At 40.6% G+C, this 15,196-nt stretch overlaps 1 protein-coding gene across 22 annotated transcripts in view; it reads right to left on the bottom strand.

Annotated features, from left to right (window-relative positions):
- The window catches only part of elna (elastin a), a 324,471-nt gene that overhangs the window by 64,719 nt on the left and 244,556 nt on the right, over nucleotides 1–15,196 (bottom strand). For 21 of the 22 annotated variants that reach the window (XM_080210607.1, XM_080210612.1, XM_080210601.1 and 18 more), the window contains 6 exons: nucleotides 13,930–14,037; nucleotides 12,323–12,358; nucleotides 11,579–11,662; nucleotides 5,542–5,577; nucleotides 3,741–3,812; nucleotides 2,250–2,285 (listed from right to left, as the gene is read on the bottom strand). In XM_080210607.1, coding sequence (XP_080066733.1) covers nucleotides 2,250–2,285; nucleotides 3,741–3,812; nucleotides 5,542–5,577; nucleotides 11,579–11,662; nucleotides 12,323–12,358; nucleotides 13,930–14,037 — 372 coding nt within the window. The remainder of the gene's footprint in view (nucleotides 1–2,249; nucleotides 2,286–3,740; nucleotides 3,813–5,541; nucleotides 5,578–11,578; nucleotides 11,663–12,322; nucleotides 12,359–13,929; nucleotides 14,038–15,196) is intronic. The other variant, XM_080210622.1, reaches the window with a different exon arrangement.

The raw sequence follows: 15,196 nt of genomic DNA, 5'->3' as shown, positions 1-15,196 counted from the left end.
TGTTGTTGTGGTGAAGGGAAGGCAATAATCTTGGTTGACTTTAAGTCAAAATATAAACTAGAATAATCAGATTGGCGGTAGAAGCCTGGGTGAAGAGTTCATAGAACCAGAGAGTAGGTTACATTAGACTTGATGGTGTGTAATGTGGCAAAATTAATTAATGACCTCAGAGTAAAGGCACCTCTAGGTAGCAGTGACCACAATATGATTGAATTTTACATCTGGTTGGAAACTGAGAACGGTTTAAGACTAGTATTTTAAATTTAAATAAGAGCAATTATGCAGGCATGAACGCTAAGTTAGCTGAAGTGAACAAGAGGATAGATTAATATAGTATCAGTGACAGATATTTCAGGAGATATTTTAGAGTACTCAGAATAAGTACATTTCTACTATCAAGAAAAATTCTAAAGGGAGAACCCACCATCCATGGTTAACAGAAGAAGTCAGAGTAAGTATTAAACTTGAAGGTGAGTAATTAAAACATCTTGAGCCAATAGAGTTTGAATTTTGATTAACAAGGGAATGAAAGATTATTGTGGGTAGGCAGGAATGTGAGGCTGAAGTTACAATCAAATCAGCCATGATTTTAATGAATGATTGGGCTAGCTTGAGGGGCCAAATGGCTTACTCCTGCTCCTAATCCATATATATGGCAGGGCAGGTTAGATGATTGGTGAGAGCATAAAGAACAGCAGAGAATGACTAAAAGGTTAATCAAAAGTAGTTAGAAATCATTAACGAGATTATAACTGGGCACTTAGAAAGATGCAAGGTAATCACAAAGAATCACCATGAATTTGTGTAAGAGAAATGATGTTTAACCAATTAAATGGGGTTCCTTGAAGGAGTAACACGTGCTGTGGATAAAGAGGAGCCTGTCGATGTACTGTACTTGAATTTCCTGAAAGTATTTGGTAAGGTGCCATATCAAAAATTACTGTGGAAAATAAAAGCTCAGTGTATAGAAGGTAACATATTTACATGGATAGAGATTGGCTAACTGTCAGAGTATGCAAAAATGGCTATTTGTCCAATTGGCAGGATGCAATGAGTGGAGTTCTGCAAGGGTTTACACTGGAGCCCCAACTTTTTACTATTTTCATCAATGAGTTAGAGGTGAGTGGAGGCATTCTAGCTAAATTTAGGAAGTAAGGGACAGAAAATAAAACCAAAGAATTATCAACAATTGAGACTGGAGGTGAGTAGGGAAGTAAGTAGATATAAAAGATCCTATGATATTATGGACACAACGGTGAGATATTCTTGCCAACATAATACCACCAAATGGTTTGACTGTGTACTTATAAACTCAGCACTAATTTTGGAAAGAATTGCATTCTTGTGATAAAGATTCAAACTCTATTAGCTTAAGATGTTTTTTGAATGTTACTAGTTGGGCCTGATTCATCGTGTTCCAAGAATTAACGAAGATACATCACTAAAATGAAAATACTTCTCACATGTAATCATTGTGGGACATAACTTGCACCCAGTGTCGTGAAGTCATGACCTGCTGTAATTACAAGAATTTAAAGCAGACATAACTGTTCTTACAAAGTTTGCGGAAACCTTTGCTGACTGGACCCTGCAATGAAAGAGTCTCTGAAGACCACAGCGTGGTGTGAATCCAGACAAGCCACACTCCTTTTTAACTAAACTGACTATCAGTAAGCATGTTGATTTAAAGGGCCCAGTGAAATTGACAGATCAGGGAGAAGGTAAGTAGATGGAATTTGGCTGATTCAGGGTGAGGTGCTATCGGGTCTGTTCGCAGCAGGGGTGGGGGGGACAGGATGTTGGGTTGGGGATCGGTTTTGGAATACCCTGAGGGTTCATTAACCAGGATGTGGCAGACTGGAGTATTTAAAATAGTTATGCTGAAGTTATAAATGGTTTTGTTTCTTCTAACTCTTTCTGAGTACTATTGGTGTATAATTGGTAGAACCATCTGAAATTAGTGATTAAATTGTTTTGTCGATAATTCCCAGCACAGTGTATTGCCCAGATGAAGTTAGCACTTCTGGATAATTATCATATGAGGATTTACCTAGGAAGAAGGATTTCCCAGTGCATCTTTGGAATATTCCCCAAATTTGATGCCGGGGAGCCAGGAAATTCCGGGTCTGCATATAGCATGAAAATACCTTTCTCTTTAATATGAAGATGGCTTCATCTATCTTCAAAGATGTAATAATAATTTGATAGCCAAGCAGAACAGTGAATATGTCAGAGGTAAGAGCATTTACCTCCATATTTTGCAGCTTTAGATGCAGCAGCTCCACCTGTAACAACAGAAAATCAACAGGTAATGATGCAGCTAAAATAAGCTTTATGAAGGCTGACCAGAAGCATTCTGAAAATTAACAACAACTGAGCAATCCTAAGTTATAATTTTTCTGAAGTTTTCCACATTTAAGACAAATTCACTTAAATTAAGCAAACACAGTCCTCTGAATTTCATTGGGTGAGTGGCTAGCTGCTTAAAATTTGTAACTAAGAATTTCTTGAGGTTCTAACTGTCTTTGGCAAGTTAATTTTAATACATGTTGAACAAGACTGATATTTGTGAAATCTCAAAGTATCTTGAGGTTTGGTTTTGCCTCAGGCTATAATAGATGTTTTAAAACATTATTATTCTATTGATCTGGCTATTAACATAGGTGGATTAGATAGGCAGGCAGCAGAGGGTCAGAACGAAACCCTGAAATCCAAGCTTCAGCATATGCATCTTTTTGTGACTTTCAAATAAGATTGCATTGTTTTGCTTTCACTCAAATGCTTTATTTAATGCCTTCAAATGTGGTAGATTCAAACACAATGAGAACTACAGGCCAGTGAGCCTCACACCTGTGGAGGGTAAATTGTTGTAAGATATTTTGAAAGATAGAACCTACAGGCATTTAGAGACACAAGGACTAATTAGGGACAGTCAGCATGGCTTTGAGTGGAAAATCATGTCTCACAAATTTAATTGAGTTTTTTGATGGTGACCAAGAAGGTGGATGAGGGCAGTGCAGGTGATGTTGTCTACATGGACTTAAACAAGGCCTTTGACAAGATACCACATGGTAGGTTGTTACATACAGTTAAATCTCTCAGGATCCAGGGTGAGGTAGCTAAGTGGATACAAAATTGGCTTGATGATGGAATGTCATGATGTGGATGTGCCGGCGTTGGACTGGGGTAAACACAGTAAAAAGTCTGACAACACCAGGTTTTAGTCCAACCGACTTATTTGATAGTAAACGCACAAGCTTTCGAGGTTTCCCTCTTCGTCTGTGTCGATATGCGCAATCTTCTTGGAGATCCTCTCTACTTGGATCTGGCGGTTTGCAGTGTCGATAGTAGTCATGATGTGGATGCGCCGGCGTTGGACTGGGGTAAACACAGTGACTACTATCGACACCGCAAACTGCCGGATCCAAGTAGAGAGGATCTCCAAGAAGATTGCGCATATCAACACAGACGAAGAGGGAAACCTCGAAAGCTTGTGCGTTTACTATCAAATAAATCAGTTGGACTAAAACCTGGTGTTGTCAGACTTTTTACTTGATGATGGAAGCCAGAGGATGGTTGTAGAGGGTTGTTTATACTGTAGATAGCAAGCTGAAATGCAGGCACTTGAATAACAAGTTAAAAAGAAAAATGGAATAAGTGTGTGTGAGAGCATTGTTAAAAAAGCAGTGTGATATGCAGAGTTTAATGGAGGAAAATGTCTTTAAAAGAAAGTAAATTACCTGCTCCGATGCCAGGCTGGATTCCTATTCCAGTGCCTGGTCGCACACCTAACCCAGCACCATATCCAAGACCTACAATGAGATTACAAGGAATTTAATAATTGGAAATAAAGAATCATTTATTATAAAATTTGGGATTTTTAGGCCAATTGTGGCCAATGGTGAAGTAATGTGAAACCAAGAATCATGTTGCCTTTTTAATTCCAGACATTTACTTTAACACTTAAGGCAAATGTGGATATGTGGTCAGGTATCTAGGTGGGTAGAGAACTGGCTTGCAAAGAGGAGTCAGAGAGTAGTAGTGGAGGGGTCTTTTTCTAGCTGGAGGTCTGTCATTAGTGGTGTGCCGCAGGGCTCAGTACTGGGACCTCTTCTCTTTGTTGTGTATATAAATGATTTGGAAGAGGGAGTAGGTGGTGTAATCAGCAAATTTGCTGATGACACCAAGATGGCTGGATTGGTGGGCAGTGAGGAGCAGTGTCTGGCAATACAGCGGGATATTGATAGGCTGGTTGATTGGGCAGATACGTGGCAAAAGGAGTTTAATCCGGATAAATGTGAGGTGATGCATTTTGGCCAGAATAATGTAGGGGGAAGTTATATGATAAAGGGTAGGCCCGTAAGCAGTATAGAATCGCAGCGAGACCTGGGGGTGCAAGTGCACAAGTCTTTGAAGGTGGCAGTGCAAGTGGAGAGTGTGGTGAAGAAAGCCTATGGTATGTTAGCCTTTATAGGAAGGGGTATAGAATATAAGAGCTGGAATCTAATGTTGCAGTTGTACAGAACGTTGATTAGGCCGCATTTGGAGTATTGTATCCAGTTCTGGTCGCCTTACTACCGGAAGGACGTGGAGACTCTGGAGAGAGTGCAGAGGAGGTTTACCAGGATGTTGCCTGGTATGGAAGGACTGGGGTATGAGGAAAGATTGAAGAAATTGGGGCTCTTCTCCCTTGAAAGACGCTGACTGAGGGGGGATCTAATAGAGGTATATAAGATTATGAAGGGTATAGATAGAGTAAACAGGTAAGCTATTTCCTATGACAGAGACACGTAGGACAAGGGGCCATGGACTTAAGGTGAGGGGGGAGAGGTACAACACAGAAATTAGAGGGAGGTTTTTCACACAGGGTAGTGGGGGTATGGAATGCTCTGCCAAGTAAGGTGGTGGAGGCAAACACGCTAGAGTCCTTTAAGAGTAACTTAGACAGGCACATGACTGAGTTGGAGATGGGTGGATATAGGAGATCCATTTAAATAAGGGTCATTAGCATTGGGGCGTCCCTGGTAATGTAAATGGGCTGATTTTTGTTCTTTGTTCAAACTGTTATTATCATGAACTATTTTTCTCCTATGTAAAATTGAGGTGGTGCTGCACTGTTAGAGGTGTCAGATTTGAAGGTCTATCTGCCTGGTTACATGAAAGGTCCAACAACACTACCCACAGAAGAACAAGGCATTCTGCTGTTCTTGCTGGCACTAATATGACTAAAATTGTTTGACTGCATATTTATAAACTGAACACTATTCAACACAAATTTTGAAAAAAATTGAAATTACGCAATAAAGGTTCAAACCCCATTAATGAATGCTTATGATGTTTTCTACCTCATGCTAATGCTTGTGCTAGATCATTTAGCTGATGTGACTTCCAAGAATTGATGAAATATAGGTTACCAATATGAAAATGCTTCTTGCATATAGACATAGCAGGAAAATTCCCATTTCCTTGACGTTTAAATTGACTTTTCTTGTTTCTCAAAGATAATTTGACAGTTATGTAGATCAAAGAAGAAGAATGTACCTCCATATTTAGCAGCTTTAGATGCAGCAGCTCCACCTGCAATGAGAATTGACGGATAATGATTCAGCTCAAACTCTGCATACAAATTCTGAAGAGTACAACAACAAGACATTCCTGAGGAAATGCTTTTTTTTGGATATTTTCTTCACTGACAAATCGTTTAAATTGAACCAAGATTGACTTTTGAATTCTATTAATTGCATGAATGCCCAGCTACTTGCGACTAACAATTTCTTAAGAGGTTTTGACTATCTTTGGCAAATTTGATCAATATTTTAAAACTAGATTAATACTCCTTGAAGTCTCAAATATCCCAAGATGTGTGGGAGCTTGGTACCATTTTAGTTCCAAACAGGATTTGTTCTAAATATTATTTTACAAGTACCTAGCAGTGGCTTTCAAGTTAATGTTCCATATATATATAGCTTGCCTAAGAATGCCTAAAAGTGATGACAGTGGTTTTGGACATTTATCTACCCCAAATTCTGTCACATGTCACATGTCACATGGAACATTGCAAGCAAGTCCATTCACAAGAACTATCTGGTGGGAATTAATGAACATGTATATGCCGCGTAAAGCTTGTGCTAACTATAGTATGTTCAGGATGTTCGTTTTCTTCCCCATTGTGTTTATCTACTTTTCTTTAAATGTCATTGCCACAAATACTCACATTAGTATCAAATTCCACATTCAAACCACGCTCTGGATAAAAACATTTATTGTGAACTCCCTTTTGGATGAACACTAACACGTTTACTGCTATCGAGCGTCACGAAGGCATTGAAAGTTCCTGGAAGCTGATTTACAATGGAACCAGGAACTTCTGATCCCCAAGAAATGGTATTTGGGAGCCCTTGTAGATGGTCCACCCCTCCCAGACCTGAAATGCTCAAATTTAGGCAGTATGCCCAAAACCTACCCTATTTCTTTCAAGGTGTTCCAAAATGGGCTTAAAGCCTGCTCAGGAGTGTAGCTCTAAGTAAATCAGGTGGAGTGTCAAAGCACAATGGCAACTGTAACATTACTCATCATGTCCCTCAAACCTCCAACATAAATCACCACCTGACAGAACTGATTTATCCCCCAAGACACAACTTATCTGCTTCTAACACAGCTCATCTAACCTAGTGATACAGTTCAACCCCTCCTAACATAGCTCACACTCCTCCAGTGCAACTCACTTCCCCCTCAACACAGCTTAGCTCAGCTCTGCCCCCCAACCCTCCCTTCCTATCTGCCAGGGAAAATCAATGAGTCACATCCAGTGACATGTAGGTACCTGTGGCTGTTTTATAGAATCCTGACAGTGCTGAAGGAGGCCATTAAGTCCATCAAGTTTGCACTAGCTCTTCGACAGGGCATCCCATCCAGGTCCTATCCTCATAACCCCACATATTTTCCCCTCTAATCACCCTAACCTACACATCTTGGGACATGAAGGGACAACTTTGTGTGGCCAATCCATCTAATGTGCACATCTTTGGATGATAGAAGGGAACCAGGGCACCTGGGGGAAACCCATGCAGACACAGGAGAACGTGCATACTCTACACAGTCACCCAGATCCCTGGCACTGTGAAGCAGCAGTGCTAACCACTGTGCTGCCCACTTGTGCTGTAGATTCACCGAATGGACTTTGATTCAGCTACTCTACACATTTTGTTTAACATTTGTTTCAAAGAGCTTTTAATCAATGGTGACTGGATTTGGCCCACGGTGAAAGATCATCCTGTTGAAATGAAAAAGCATTTCATTCATAAGATGTGTAAGACGGAGAATACCAAGAGATCATAGCTGATCTGTATCTTAAGTCAATCTACCTTGGTTCCATAATTCAGAATATTTTAGTGTAATAAAAAATCTCAATTTTGAAATTATGACCCTGTTCCTACTACGAGGGAAAGGCAGGAGAATGGTACTAAGTCATTATGTTCATCTGGAGAACCAGTGCAGACATGATGTGCTGGATGGCCCCCTTCTGCACTGTAACAATTCTATAATGATATTCATTCGATTCATTTTAATAGAAAGGAATATGCTAGGCTGGTAACACAGGCATGTAAAGCCCTATTCATTCAGAGCAGTACAATGTTCTTTTAACAGGCTTATTAATTACAATCCATTGACCAGGTCATACTACATCCTTGACGAATGGAGCTATCTGCAATTATTTTTCTTTTAATTTTGATATTAATTTCACTCTACGGTGGATACTTCCATTTGCACAGTAAGAAGTCTCACAACACCAGGTTAAGTCCAACAGGTTTATTTGGTAGCATAAGCCACAAGCTTTTGGAGTGCTGCTCCTTCATCAGATGAGAGGGAGTTCTGCCCACAAACAGAGCACATAAAGACACAAACTCAATTTACAAAATAATGGTTGGAATGCAAGTCTTTCCAGGTAATCAAGTCTTAAAGGTACAGACAATGTCAGTGGCGAGAGCGTTAAACACAGGTTAAAGAGATGTGTATTGTCTCCAGCCAGGACAGTCAGTGAGATGTTGCAAGCCCAGGCAAGTCGTAGGGGTTACAGATAGTGTGACATGAACCCAAGATCCTGGTTGAGGCTGTTCTCATGTGCGCGGAACTTGGCTACCAGTCTCTGTTCAGCGACTCTGCATTATTATGTGTTGCGAAGGCCGCCTTGGCGGATGCTCACCTGAAGATCGGAGGCCGAATGCCCATGACCACTGAAGTGTTCCTCAACAGGAAGAGAACACTCTTGCCTGGTGATTGTCGAGCGGTGTTCATTCATCTGTTGTCATAGCGTCTGCATGGTCTCCCCAATGTACCATGCCTCGAGTCATGCTTTCCTGCAGTGCATCAGGAAGACAACGTTGGCCAAGTTGCAAGCGTATATACTCTGTACCTGGTGGATGGTGTTCTCACATGAGATGATGGCAACCGTATGAATGATCTGGCAGATCATGCCGTGGTTGCTGTGGCAGCGTTGTGTGGTGTCATAATCACTATTCTCCTGAAGTCTGCATAGTTTGCTGCAGACAATGGTCTGTTTGAGGTTGTGCATTGCTTGAAGCAAGAAGTGGGAGTGTGGGGATGGCCTTGGCGAGATGTTCGGTTTCATTGATGACATGTTGAATGCTCTGGAGAAGATGCCATAGCTTCTTCACTCAGGGGAAGTATTAGATGACGAAGGGTACTCTGTCCATCGTGTCCCGTGTTTGTTTTCTGAAGAGGTCAGTGTGGTTTTCCGCTATGGTGCATCGGAACTGTTAATCATCTTTTCAGGGCATCTTTCAGCGTCAGGAGGTGTCTGTTGTGATCGCCTCATCTGAGCAGATCTTGTGTCTACGGTGGGCTTGTCCATAGGGGATGGCTTCTTTAATGGTAGCTTTACTCACCTGACGAAGGAGCAGCAAGTGCTCAGAAAGCTAGTGGCTTTTGCTACCAGATAAACCTGTTGGACTTTAACCTGGTGTTGTGAGACTTCTTACTGTGTTTACCCCAGTCCAACGCCAGCATCTCCACATCAAAGATCTTGATCAGTCTGTTGAGTTGATAGGTGTGTTCTTTGGATCTGTGTGTAACTGTCTGTAGTGTTCGTCGTTTTCAGTTGCGGGTAGACTTTTTTTGGTAATAATCCATTGTGTTCAGTATGACGATGGCCCCTCCTTTGTCTGCTGATTTGATGACAATGTTGCAGTTGGTCTTGAGAGCGCAGATGGCGATACGTTGTGCTTGGGTGATGTTTGGGCTGTCTTGAGTGTGTCTGATGAATTTAGCATTGCCACACCTCCTGATGGCTTGGGCATACATGTCGAGTCGAGGCCAGCAGGCTTCTACAGCAGTCCAATTCAACTCTTCCTCTTCAATTGCTGCACTGCGGATCTCAGTCTGTTCATTGGCTTTCTCGTTGTGTTCGCTGTTAGCCTCTTGGGGTTTGTGGCTGATTTGCCTGATGAATTCCTCTGTCTGCTGCGAGACTGATGGGGTCTATTTTGGTATTGGGCAGAAATTGAGCCCTCGTCTGAGAACTCTGATTTCATCTGGTTAAAGTGTGTAGTCCGACAAGTTGACAATGGACTTCCCTGCTGTGATACTGTTTACTACTGTGGTACTGGGGGGAGCTTGGTTGCTGCTGGTGGTGATGCCGAGTTTCTCAAACTTCCTGTTCTTGGTGTGCGTACAGATGGCATAGTTCTTTTGTCTAGTCTGCTTGGCAGAGTTTCACAGTTGGTCTGTGTCCTGAGCACAAGTTGAGAATATGGACTCTACCTTGATTTTGAGGATGCGACGTTTGCTGTAGAGCTGGTGTATCAAGTGGTTGAGGAGTGTGAGAGAGGTGCAATGGCAAAGTCTCTCAGCATATCTTGGCACTCTATACCAGCATCCCCATGACAATGGCATTGCTGCAACTGCCTCAGTGTTCAATGCCGACAACTGCCAATCTCTAGATGCAGTTTTAAAACTCATCTGCTTCATCCTGGACCACAATGTCTTCACCTTCAACAACCAATTCTTCATTCAAACACATGGAATAGCCATGGGGACCAAATTCGCATCTCAATATGCCAACATCTTCATGCACAGGTTCGAACAAAACCTCTTCACCGCACAGGACCTTCAACCAATGCTATACATTAGATACATCAATGACATTTTCTTCCTTTTGGACTCATGGTGAACAATTACTGAAACAATATGATGACATCAACAAATTCCATCCCGCCATCAGACTCTCCATGGACTACTCTCTGGAACTGGTTGCATTCTTGGACACAAGCATCTCCATCAAGTACGGTCACCTCAGCACTGCACTATATTGCAATTCCACGGATAATCTCACAATGTTCCACTTCTCCAGCTTCCACCCTAAACAAGTTAAAGAAGCCATCTCCTATGGACAAGCCCTCCATGTACAAAGGATCTGTTCAAATGAGGTGGATCGCAACAGACACCACCTGACGCTGAAAGTTGCCCTCATAAGAATAGGATACGGCACTCAACTCATTGACAGTTCCGACGCGCCACAGCGAAAAACCGCACCAACCTCCTCAGAAGACAAATGGCACACGGCGGACAGAGTACCCTTCATCGTCCAGTACTTCTCCGGAGCGGAGAAGCTACGACATCTTCTCCGGAGTCTTGAACATGTCATCGATGAAGACAAACATCTCACCAAGGCCATCCCCAAATCCCCATTTCTTGCCCTCAAACAACCGCACAACCTCAAACAAACCATTGTCTGTAGCAAACTACCCAGCCTTCAGGAGAACAGTGACCACGACACCACACAACTCTGCCACAGCAACCTCCTGCCAGATCATCGACACTGATACCATCATCTCAGCCAATGTTGTCTACCTGATGCGCTGCAGAAAAGGATGTCCCAAGGCATGGTACATTGGGGAGACCATGCAGATGCCATGACACGGATGAATGAACACCGCTCGACAATCACCAGGCAAAAGTGTTCTCTTCCTGTTGGGGAACACTTCAGTGGTCATGGGCATTCAGCCTCTGATCTTCAAGTTACGTTCTCCAAGGTGATCTTCACGACACACGACAACGCAGATTCGCTGAGCAGAGACTGATAGCCAAGTTCTGCACATGAGGACAGCCTTACTCAGGATCTTGGGTTCATGTCACGCTATTTGACTCCCACGCTTGCAAAATCTCACTAACTGTCCTGGCTGGAGACAGTACACATCTCTTTAACCTGTGCTTAACCCTCTCTCCACTCACATTGTCTGTACCTTTTAAGACTTGATTACCTGGAAAGACTCACATTCCAACCATTATTTTGAAAATTGAGTTTGTATCTTTATATGCCCTGTTTGTGAACAGAACTCCCATTCACCTGATGTAGGGGCAGCGCTCCAAAAGCTTGTGACTTGTGCTACCAAATAAACCTGTTGGACTTTAACCTGGTATTGTGAGACTTCTTACTGTGCTTATCCCAGTTCAACACCAGCATCTCCACATCATACTTTCATTTGCATAGAGTTGGGATGAGACAGATTTAGAAAGAGAATAATGGAGAAAAAAATCTTTTAAGAAGACTGTAAATTACCCACTCCGATGCCAGGCTGAACTCCTATTCCAGCACCTGGCTGCACACCTACACCAATGCCAGGCCGCAAACCCACACCAAGACCTATATTGAGATAACAATAAGTCAATAACTGGAAACAATGAATGAATCATTTCTTTATCAAATTAGTGCAAATTTGGGATTTTTTGGCAAATTATGACCAATGATGAAATAATGCAAACCCAGGAATCGTGCTGCCTTTTTAATTCCAATATTCATTTCAACACTTAAGCCAAATTGTTATTCTCCTGAACTACTTTTATTCTGTGAAAAATTGAGGAAGTGCTGCATTATTGGAAATGCCATCTTTTGGATAAAATGATAAAATGTTTATCATATTTATATGCATTATCCAAAGATTCCGCTGTCCATGCCAACATTAACATCACTAAAATGTTTCAACTGTACATTTGTAAACTGGACACTATACAACACTAATTTTGGAAAAAATGACAACATATAATAAAGGTTCAAGCCCCATCAATTAATACTCATGATGTTTACAGCCTCACTGTTTACTAATTCTGCCTGATAATTTTCCTGATGTGATGTTCCAACAATTAGCAAAGTATAGGTCACTAATGAGGAAGTGCTTCTCATGTAGTCATTACATATAGCAGGAAAATTGGTTTCACTTTAATCTAAATTTTGGCTTTTCCTAATCCTCAATGATATTAATTTAACAGCTATGTAGAGGAGTGAATATGTCAGTGTTAGATTTACCTCCATACTTAGCAGCTTTAGATGCAGCAGCTCCACCTGAATTAATAGAAAATTGACAAATAATAATACAGCCATGACTATCTATATAGAGATATGACAAGAAACATTCTGAAATTCACAAAACATCGCAGTCCAGAGAAATTACTTAAATCAAGCTAATGTTGGGCTTTGCATTCAATTGGGTGAATGTACAATTACAGAAGAATTTTCACAGAATTTCTTAAGACCGTCTTTGCACGTTTGTTTCATATTTTCTGAACTAGATTAATATTTGTAAATGCTCAAAATATCCCAAGTAGCGCAGTTTGGTTTCAAATCCTAACAGTTCTTTTAAAAAAAATTATAAGAACCGTGTTTTTAATGTTTTGCAAGTACTTAACTGTGGTTTTCAAATTAAGGTGTTCAGGTTCCTTACACTCTTCATGGTATTCTTTGCTGACCTATAGAACTTGACTAAGCATTATTTTGGGTACTCACTTGCCTTAAAGTCTGTCAGAAATCCTATCAGACATTGCCCATTATAAGCATGTCCCGTTCTCAAGAATGGGTCTGGTATAAGCAGTAGGAGTTGATGAATATGCCATATGTCAAATACTTGCTGTATGTCGAAGCTCGCATTAAAAACAACCCAATTGCCACAGAGCTCACCTGTTGACATAGCAATCCTGTACCCCCAATACAGTTCATTGACATCCAAGTACTGCTCACCCCTCTTCCAACATAGGTCACCATCCCCCACAACAACCAAGGAATCAATTAATCAGAACCTATGATATGTAAGTAAGTGTGACAGTCAAATAGAATGGCACTGTTTTGCTTATGTTAGATTGTAGTAAGTTTAAACTAATGATGAAAAAAATACTGAAATCTCACATTTATAATGTCTTCAAACTTAGCAGATTTCAACAGATAATTGTAGCCACACAGAGAGGAAAAATGTTTTAGAAAATACCTGTCTTATTTGAATAAAGAATCTGAAAACTCTGAAGTATCTTAGGATCTTCTTGGGAAGTGTATACCATTTATATGAACACCCCGGTAAATTTGTATTGGAAAGTTTTGGTACATTGTGTGCTTAGGACAAAATCTATAATCTTAGTAAATTGAGCATTATCAGGCTACAAACAATATCAAATCAGGATGCTTTGTTTGCAGTGATTTGGTGAACAAATGCAAATATTCTTCACTGAAAAGACTCTCGAGTTAACTATTGGACTGGAGAAAAGTTGAATCATTTATTTTTTAATGCACCAATGCAAGTTATTTAAGGGGTAGAAGTTGCCTAAGTACCACTATGCCAGATAATAGCAATCTTGTTATTCCAGATGTTTTGCTATTGTCTTCACTTTAATGGAAAAGAATATGCCAAGCTAGGAACACAGATGTAGAAATCCCCAGCAAATCAGAATATTAACATGTTCTTTTAACAGACTTGTGAACTCTGACCTGTCAACCTTCCTATACCTGCAGTTATTTTCCTTTTGCTTTTTATATTAATATCTCCCTGCATTTGATAATTCAATTTGCACAGAATTGAGATGGGACAGAGTTGTACATTTTTGAAAGAATTTAATGGAAAAAAATGTCTTTCAAAGACAGTTATTTACCCACTCCGAAGCCAGGAAGTGCACCTAATCCAGCGCCAGGAAGTGCACCTAATCCAGCGCCAGGCTGTGCACCAATTCCAAAGCCAGGCTGCACACCCACGCCAAGACCTATGTTGAACAGAGAAACATAGGAATTAGGAGCAGAAGTAGGCAAATTCAACCCTTCCTGCCTACTCTACCATTCAATTAGATTATGGCTGATCTCTCCCAGGTCTCAAATCTACCTTCTCACTTGTTCCCCATTTTCCTTTTATCTCTTTTTTTTTTATTAGAAATGTATCTATCCCTTTCTTGAAACTATTCAATGATTCAGACTCCACCATGCCATGGGCGCGAGTTCCACAAATTCACCACCTTCTGCGAGAACTCGTTCCTTCTCATCTCATTTGTAAATCTATTGCCTTTCAACCTATACCTGTGACCTCTTGTTTTAGATTGCCCCATAACAGGAAACATTTGGTCTACATTTACTTTATCAATCCCTTTTAAAATGTTAATACTTTGATCAGATCCCCTCTCATTCTTCTGAACTCCAGCGAGTATACATCCAAACTGTTTAATCTCTCTTCATGTGTCAACCCTTTCATCCCCTGAATCAAACTGGTGAACCCCCTCTGAACTGCCTCCAAATCCACCACATCCTTCCTCAAATAAGAAGACCAAAATTAGCTTCACCAACATCTTATGCAATTGCAGCAACGCTTATACTCCAATCCCTTTACAATAACAGCCAACATCCCATTTGAAATAACAATTTAATAATTGGAAACAGTGCATCATTTCTTTGTCAAATTAGTGCAATTTTAAATTTTTTTGGCAAATTATGGCCAGTGATGAAATAATGTGAACCCAGGAATTATGTTGCCCTTTTAATTCCAGACATTCATTTCAACACATAAACCAAATTGTTATTCTCCTGAACCACTTTCTTTCTCTGAAAAATGAAGGAAGTGCTGCATTGTTGGGGCACCATCATACAGATGAGATATATAGGCCAATCTGCCTCTTTATCTGCATATAAAACGTCAGATGGCACTTTTTTAAAAGAAGAATGAAACATTGTTGTCCTTGCCAACACTAACTTCACTAAAATGTTTTGACTGTAAACTTGTAAACTGGGCACTGCTCAACACTAATTTTGGGAAACATTGAAACCATATAATATTGGCCAAATCCCATCAATGAATGTTCATGATGTTTACTGCCTTGTGTTACTGGTTCTGTCTGATCATTTGGCTGATGTGATGTTCCAAAAATTAGCAAAGTA

This window comes from Carcharhinus amblyrhynchos, chromosome 23 (assembly GCF_965287045.1).
Source record: "Carcharhinus amblyrhynchos chromosome 23, sCarAmb.v2.hapA, whole genome shotgun sequence".
Lineage (NCBI taxonomy): Eukaryota > Metazoa > Chordata > Chondrichthyes > Carcharhiniformes > Carcharhinidae > Carcharhinus > Carcharhinus amblyrhynchos.
The sequence above is the reverse complement of the archived record's forward strand: the minus strand, read 5'-3'. Positions and strand labels throughout refer to the sequence as shown.